Source organism: Micropterus dolomieu, linkage group LG10, assembly GCF_021292245.1.
Source record: "Micropterus dolomieu isolate WLL.071019.BEF.003 ecotype Adirondacks linkage group LG10, ASM2129224v1, whole genome shotgun sequence".
In the NCBI taxonomy this organism is placed as follows: Eukaryota; Metazoa; Chordata; class Actinopteri; order Centrarchiformes; family Centrarchidae; genus Micropterus; species Micropterus dolomieu.
This window is the reverse complement of record NC_060159.1, coordinates 26,175,528-26,184,121: the sequence shown is the minus strand read 5'-3', so window position 1 is coordinate 26,184,121 and position 8,594 is coordinate 26,175,528. Positions and strand designations below refer to the sequence as shown.

General features: G+C 39.6%; 1 protein-coding gene across 1 annotated transcript; it reads left to right on the top strand.

Moving 5' to 3' along the window:
* Nucleotides 1–1,581: 1,581 nt before the first annotated feature.
* LOC123978373 (cytochrome c oxidase subunit 7A2, mitochondrial) lies at nt 1,582–7,440 on the top strand. Its single transcript, XM_046061622.1, has 4 exons — nt 1,582–1,725; nt 2,064–2,153; nt 5,636–5,720; nt 7,180–7,440. The coding sequence occupies exons 1-4, from the start codon at nt 1,702–1,704 to the stop codon at nt 7,233–7,235; spliced, it is 255 nt and encodes an 84-aa protein (XP_045917578.1). The 5' UTR covers nt 1,582–1,701; the 3' UTR covers nt 7,236–7,440.
* Nucleotides 7,441–8,594: the final 1,154 nt, after the last annotated feature.

Genomic DNA, 8,594 nt, shown 5'->3' with positions numbered 1-8,594 from the left:
AGGACATGGACATAACAGAAACCTTTATTACACTGTGGAAATGCTTGTTTAAAACTGGTTCATTGTTGACTAAAGTCAGACTTACCTGCTTGAAATAATTGCAGAAGAACTACAGAGAATTGGCATAACATATCTTTGTCTCTGTGTTTTACCTTCTAGAGCTGGATGTGGACAAGCTCAGCTTATCTGAACGTATCAAGCAAAGAAACCCATCTTAGCTTCTAAAAAATATCAGAAGAACTACACAGAATTAGCAGAACATGTTTCTGTGTCTGCGTTTCACCTGCTAGCACTGGATGTGGACAAGCTAAGCTTGTCTGAACATTTCAAGCAAAGAAACCCATCTCGGCTTCTAAATAATTGCAGAAGAACTACACGGAATTAGCAGAACATGTCTCTGTGTTTTACCTTCTAGCGCTGGATGTGGACAAGCTAAGCTTGTCTGAACATATCAAGCAAAGAAACCCATCTCAGCTTCTAAATAATTGCAGAAGAACTACAAAGAATTGGCATAACATATCTTTGTCTGTGTGTTTTACCTTCTAGTGCTGGATGTGGACAAGCTAAGCTATGCCAATGTTGACTTATATTTTATGGAAACAAGCAAAAGAAATATGTCAGAGGCTGTAGTGAATGAGATAAAAGCCCAGATCTGTCAAATATGGGGAGGCCACCTACAAATCTATACTGATGGGTCAAAGGATCCTGAGAGCGGTAAAGTGGCTTTTGGTGTAAGCATACCAGAAATAGGTTATAAAAAAGTTCCAGTTGTCTGAAATTCCAGATCATATGTCGGTCTTCACAGCAGAGCTGTTGGCAGTGCTATGGGCATTAAAGTGGGTCGAAGATAATAAACAGGAATATTCAGTTATATGTAGCGACTCAGCAGCAACTCTGATTACAATTAAAGATACGAAAATGAAATCTAGACCCGATTTACTTGTGGAAATTATGCAGGTGTTGTATAGAATTCACAAAGCAGGGTATGAGGTACGGGTTTGTGTGGGTACAGGCGCACATGTGTGTGGAGGGTAATGAGGAGGCAGATGTGGTGGCAAAGAAGGCCGTGCTGGAGGAAAGAGTTCAAATTAATTTACAATATGGGTTACCGGATTACACAGAAATAATAAATTGGTCAGTGAAAGAAATGTGGCAAAAATCATGGGAAAATGAAAGAAAGGGGAGAACATATTATTCAGAACAAAGAACTTTAGAGAAAGGAAGATGTGATTTTAGAGGTAAGATGCAGTAGTTCTGTCCAGACTGAGATTTGGGCACTGTGGGATGAGGAGTCGGCTGGCTCTGATTGGTAAACACCCTGATGGAAAATGTGAATGTGGAGACAAGGAAACAGTGAAGCATGTATTAGTTCTTTGTAGAAAATACTCTCGCCAAAGGAGGAAATTGTTTAGAGACCTGGGAGCAATTGGAGAAACTATATTTAGCATGCGCACCCTAGTTAACTTAGATAGTTGGAACAAAATGAAGAAAGTGATCGAGTACCTACATAAAACTGGTTTATACAAAATGATATAGGCAATTAGCGTTGAGATGTGAATAGCGAACAGAGGAGGGCAGCAATACGCCACAGATGCGTCTAGTCTGCCGGAAACAAGAACAAGAAGAAGAAGAAGCTGAAAGCGGAAGTGGAGTTTTCCGGTGTCCTTGTGTGAGAGAGGCGACTGCGTACAGACTGTGAAGATGAACAGTTACAGACACTTATTTGTAAGTCTATTTTCTACTTAAAGTGTGCCTTTCCATTGTGTAATTATCATTTAACTAATTAAATGTGTATATTTGTCTGGATAGCCGTGGAAAAGGAAAAGCGCGGATAGAAAGTGCGAAGCTAAATTAGGGGTCAAAGCCGCCGGAAGAGTTAGCATTAGCTTAGCTTAGCTTCCGTGGTAGTTTAACGAGCACTTCTTGCCTCTAGCCGCTTGTATTTGATGTAAATATGTATGTAACATTAAACGTGTTTAAAAGCGGGTTCAGTAATGCCACCCACGTCCTCGTGTGTGTGTCTGTGTGTGTGATGACTTTGCCGGTTTGTTGTTGTTTTGCAGGCGCTCCAGCAGGTGGCGCGGCGGACCTTCACCAGCTCTGCCCGCCGACAGGTCGACAACAAAGTCCCACAGAAACAGAAGGCGTTTCAGGTAAATTCACAAGAAACCGCTCACGTTACTACAGTATTATAAGACCCTGTTTTAAACCACGTTACGTCTCGTTTGACCTTAAGTTTTACTTTTGACCTTCAGATGTGCTGTTATGATCATGGTGTTCAAAAACCGTCCGATTTCCTGACAACCTTTTAAAAGACTATAATAATTCACATTTGTAGTTATAGCGTTTGTAATCTCATCTAGTACAGTGTCAGTTGTTTAGGTAGTCAAAGTTTTCCTTTATGTGCGAAGCTGGGATGAAATACTATGCGTGACCTCAGTGTTTCCCACAGGAGACTGGAAGAAAAGTCATGTTCATTTTTAAATGCTTCAATCTGTTGCACTTTGAGACTGAAATTAAGAGGCTAGATCTAAGAAGAACCTTCTGTTTTTGTAAACAATTTAATCATGAACACATTCAGGATTTCCCTTGGTTTCTAGAGGGGTTTAGGTGCTGCTGTTGCGGTCAAATTACTTCTTACCCCGAGGAGGTACTTTGACGTAAAACCGTCAAAATCTATTATCATCACAATATTTATTTTAAAAAAAAAACACATGCAGGATGTAGTTTTCCACATTACACTCAGTGATGTGAAACAGCTATGCTCAATGATGAAGTAATTGCAATCTCCTAAAGTACAACTTCATAAGAATCGCAAAAAAAAACATTTGGTGAAAGAGGCGAAGTCGGTGAAGGGATCAGAATTGGGATTATCCAACCAGCTGTAGGGTTTGGTGTCAGTTGGATTGCTTTTACCGGACGAGAACTCTCAGCATAGTTTTATTTCTTTTCATTCAGCTAAGGTAAAAACACTTTTGGTGCCTAAGAACAGGATTTGTAAACGAGTACTGATTTACACATCGCTGAACTTCAGTGGTGCCCCGCCACCTTTGTGGTTATGAGAAGTGTAAAAATGTATTCGGTTCGCAATGAAACTTGGCCCTTCACAGTCAATTAATTCAATTAGGCAATTAATGGGAAACGCTGGAACTCGGCTCAATTATTCAATTTTCTTCTGTTTTATTGCTATGATACAAAGTTGTAGTTCTTTTTTTTGTCTGAATAAATTATTCTTAGCAAGTTGGTTTAAAAAAACAACAACAAAAAGCTAATTAAGTATTTTTGTTACGTATAAGTGGTTTGGTCTCATGTAAAGTGATTAACATCATTTATATCCGCCTCAGAGGATATCCTTATTAATATGACAGTTATTTAAACCGTATTACCAAGGTCACTCTGTGATTCTGTCATAGTTTCCTTTTGCAAAACATTAAACATCATCTTGTTACCCGTTATCCGGCAGGAGGTTACAGCTTCAAAGCGAGTTTGTGATCTCACAGTTCTCTTTGCCCTGAGTCATAGTTAGTTTACCCAGAATGAAATCAATGTCTAAACCCAAAATTTCCACCGACTGCACCGGTAACTGCCGGACCTGCTGCAAAACGATCTTAATGCTCATTCACTGAATAAGAAGAGAAAGACAAACATTTCATTACCATTCTGGTCAGACAGCAGACGTCTGTGAGATCACAAAAACATCTTAAAAGATCTAAAACCGATGCTGGACAGCAGGTAACAAAAATAAATGACGCTGTGATATTTCTCAGTAGGTAACAAATAAAGGTATTATATGCTATATGAAGCTGTAGTGAGTCGTCCAAATCCTTTTTAGTCCGTGTTTTCAGGGTTAAACTTGAGAAACTGTTCACTGCTGCCACAGAATGACTAAGCATCACCCTCATGCATGTAAGACTTATGAGAAATGTTGCTGCTTGCGGCCCCTGAAAATGTAAACAAAGGTTTTCATAAACACAGAGAATAGATAAGAACATAAGCTAAGAATCTTGAAAGGCTTAAAGCAGACCTGTTTAATGAGGTCAGATACTTCCTCCCTCTGTGGCAGTTCAGTCTCGTTTGGAGAAATCAAACCTTGAAAATATGAGGCAAGAAAAATCTGACCATGGTGCAGTTTTCCAGACAGGAAGTGGTTTGTTTGAACTCCATAAACTCCAGTTCTCTATATGAGAACTTCAGGAATATACATGATTTTACATTACAGATGCTGAATGGTGCGTATTTTCATTTCTTTAGCAGTGTTTCTTCTCATGAAGCCATGAAACTTCTGTCATTGTAGCTCCAAAGATAAGTAGCTGGTATCTAACAAGTGAAGTACTAATGATGCATGTTGGACCTGCAGTGAGTTAAATACCTACACGCAGTACTTGTTGAGCTTCACTGATGTCGAGCAAGGCCGGGGAGTAGATTATAGTGTCTGCTGCTGCTGCTTTCACAGCTCAGGCAGCCAAACGTCGCCCCTGCTAGTGTGAAAATGAAGAACTTGGTGATTTAACAAGCTGCCCAGGTGTCTTGTAGACTAAACAAACTAGTTTTATGGCTGGTTTGTTCTCCTGCGCTGGTGATGGCCGCTGAAATATGCTTTTTACAACCCGCAATGATTGAATCCAGTCTGCATGATGAGCTGTAGACCTTTTGATGCCTGATGGGTCATCGCACCCTGAAGAGCTCTGACTCTCTAAACAGTCCCCTTTAAGTCTCTAATGGGGACTCTGCTCAAACATGTGCTGGTTCATCATGTTAACTGTGAGGATACGTTGCTTTTCTTTGTCATTTATGAGTAAATGAAGAGTCTTTGGGTTTTGGACTCTTGGTTTCACAAAGGGCACTTTGGGCTCTGGGAATACATTTTTATAGACTAACTGACTTAAAAAAATAATAATAATAATAATCTGGTAATTGCAGCCTTAATGCAAATTTCCAAAAGGCCAGTCTGGTTGTTTTTACTAGATTATTGTGGGTGAAAATGATCATGATAGCAGAATTTTGGCTTTAATGCCAATATTTAGAAGTTAAATAAATTGGACACTCAGACTTGCAGTCTAACTGAATTATTGTGAAGAACAAGCTAAAGGAGAGGAAATCAGTTGTACATGATAAGGTTGGTCTCAGTAATCTGAGTTTCTTAATAATCTGAATTGTTTTCCCATCTAGGAGGACAATTGTACGTGAAAGGATTTTGTTTTCAGCTCTCCTCCATCGACATAACCTTTAAAGAGACGACTGAACTGGTCTTTTGCTGAGATTTGACAAGAAGGAAAATATAGAATATCTCCAGATGTGTCTCTTTAAAATAAAGTAGTGTAGCAAATAACTTTCCTGTTGACTACGGCTAGAACAAGTAGTGTTTCTTTAAAAGCCAGGCTTAAACGTGAGCCTCAAAAGGTCTTCAGGTAAGTTTAGTGGTGACCCCTTTTTAGCAGCTTGTTAGATGTCTCCAGTAGTAGTTTGTACAATAAACAAACATACAGTAGAAGAAGAAAAGCCTGGGACTGATTATGTATTTTTTTATGACCCAGGTGTAAAAATCCAGTCATCTTGCAGAGGTGTCGGTCATTGTTCCAGTGATTCAATGCCGTTTGTTGCCGTTCTAAGTTTTCTATAATTTTCTCGCCCGCAGGAGGATAACGGGATGCCAGTTCACTTAAAAGGAGGCACCGTCGACGCTCTGTTGTACAGAACAACGATGACCCTCACTGTCCTGGGTGAGAAGATCCCCATCTGCTTTAAACTTCATCATCTTCTTCCTGCAGAATTGTTTCTCTAAAAGTTGAGCTTGTAACAATTTGCCTTACACCAAAACAGCAAGAGAAAAGTTAGATAAGGTAACGGGGCAGATACCTTCTGAGGTGATTACAGCCAGCAGCCTGCTTACTTTAGTTAAACAAAACCTAAATAACCCCAATAAACACTCAAGCTGCAACTGTATACATTACATTAACGAAAAAAAGTCCATATGATGGGTTCAACAGCGTGTATCTAGAGATAAATCAGGATTATACACACTCGCTCGGCCGCACTGCGACACACCAAACAAACATTGCAAACAATTTTCATTCAAATAACTTAAATGGTCCGGATTCAAATAGATGTCCTCCTCGGTAAGAAAAAAAAAAAGATACCAGGTGAAGCGTGGTGAGACCCCGCAGTCAATAATATTCCACAGCTAACTTACGCAACCTCGCCACAGTCTGTTTAGGCGATGGGATGATGCAGAAAAGTCCCAACATATAATCCACCAAAAAGCGTTATTCCTTGGTTGAGTTCATCTGGCAATCCTGTAACACAGAGCCCACTAAACTTCCGACCACTTCACCTGTTGCAGCTACGTAAAGGAAAGTCCATATAACAATGATTACACCACAGACCTCTGATATAACAGTTCCTTTTCTACACGTGAAGGGAAAAAACAACACTCACAAAGCATGTTCACCCTCACATTAAAAGCTGGATTAGTGCAGTCATCGCAGGAGCTTAATGATCCGGTGTTGAAGAACTATTGTGAGGCAGGATCAGGTGCGACGAAGGCGTTTCGCAGACTGACGAAGACTTAATTTAGCAAGGTTTAATGAGACTTGGACAAGGAGATACAGAGCCAGCATACCAACACCAACTCTCAAGAATACTTCCTCTCTGGAGATATTTATCCGTCTTTGATCTACAGTTTAACTAAGTGTCTGAATAAGGTTTCATGTTCACCCCTCTATCCATGTGTGAAGACTCTGTTGGTTCAAATCAAGACACGTTGTGTGTCCTTCATGCAACACTTTCTACATAGTGCCAGTCTGTCTGATTTTTATATTCCAATGCTGTGTCAGGTTGGAATCTATGACTCTCCATGAGTTGTACTCTAATCTGTGGAGCCAGTACGTTCTTGTAAACATTCTCCTAAGATTCCCAGAGAATATCTGCCAACCTCCTTTATCAGTCTAAATGCTGTCTCCCTAACAAGGACAGTTACATGAGAGAATGAACTAGAGCTGGAAGGTCAGTGAACACTTATAGGGTCAGCTAACGACTCCAAGATAGACCTGTCTTACATCATTTAAGCCCTCTAAGAAATATCTTTAGATCAGTCGTCTCTGCTTTTGTTGCTGCACAGTTGTTGTTTAATCTAACTGTTCTACATCATGTCCCGCTAACCGGCCTTGTTTTTCCTTTCAGGAGCTGCGTATGTTGTGTATGAACTGGTGAAGGCAGCGTTCCCTCAGAAGAAATAACGACTCCGCTGCTTCAGCCGTTTACTTCCACTTTAAAAACAGGCCAGCCGCTCTGTTGTATAGAAAGATGATGATCCTTCGTCTGTGCCGGGCTGCGTGTTTCCTGTCATGGTGGGATATTGTTTCACGTTCATGGGATCAATATTTATTTCTTGTAATCTCTCTGATGACATCAATTAAAAAAAAATGCCTCTCATGACTAAAACCTGTTGATGAGTGTTTCTTTGATTTCTTAAATACAGCACAGGCTCTTGTCGATGCTTTCGTCCAGGCAGTAGGTCTCGAAGATGCGCAGCCCCTCGCCATGTAGACGCTGTGGCTCGGAGTCACTCGGCTCCGGACTCAGGGTGTTATCGTTGAATTCCTCTGGAGGAAACAACAAAAGGGTTTAAACAGGCAGACTGAAAGCGAGGTCACGGGTCCTTTGACATATTTTATGTTGCAGGGTCAAATTGTTATTGTTGATGCTTTTTAAATATTTCACTACAAAAAAAAAAGACTCTTGCATGTCAGACATGTTTCCAATAACTAAACTTGACCTCTTACTTGAGTCTGTCTTGAAGCTTGCATAGCTAGTTTCAAAGTTGTAGTGCATACATTTAGCTCGACCTTGAAAATTTAAAAGTTATTTTAAATGATTTATAAATTGATTTCCAGAAACATTTGACACCTGCTGTACTCTGTTGATACTCTGAACCCTTGGAAATTTGTTTTTGTTTTAAGACTTTGTATTTGGCTCAAACACCTTTTATTACACTCAGTATCCAGTTTATCAGGCACACCTTGCAAATACTCATAATATTCAGTCTACTACAACATCCCTGCAGTAAATCCTCCCCTCATGAAGCTTATGATGTTCAGTTTTGGTGCAACTGTATGATCATTACAGAAGATCCAGTATTCAGTCCTGTGTACTAATACTTACCAGATACCTAAATGTAAAAATACACTATAAGAAAGTTGAAGTCTGGCATTGAAAATGTTAAGTAACAGTCCAAAAGCATTAAATGTCAAGCAGTATTTTCTCTTGTAGTTGGTTGAGGCTATCCTAATTATCTATTTCATATTGGCAGCACTTAATGATCACTTTAATTATGTGTCTTGTTGTAAAGTAAACTAGTAATTACATCTGTCAGGTTAATGTAGTGAAGAAAAAAGATCAACATTTCTTCTTTTTTGTAGTGTAGTTGAAGTAAAAAAAAAAAAATCAAGATATCTCAAATATGTTATCCTGTACAGTACTTTAGTAAATGTACTTAGTTACTTTGCACCGCTGGTGGTTTGTGTTGCTGTTGAACTTCACAGGTGTTTCTATTTTCTTCAGTATTTCCTCACTATGGCCACTGTGTGGATACTGTA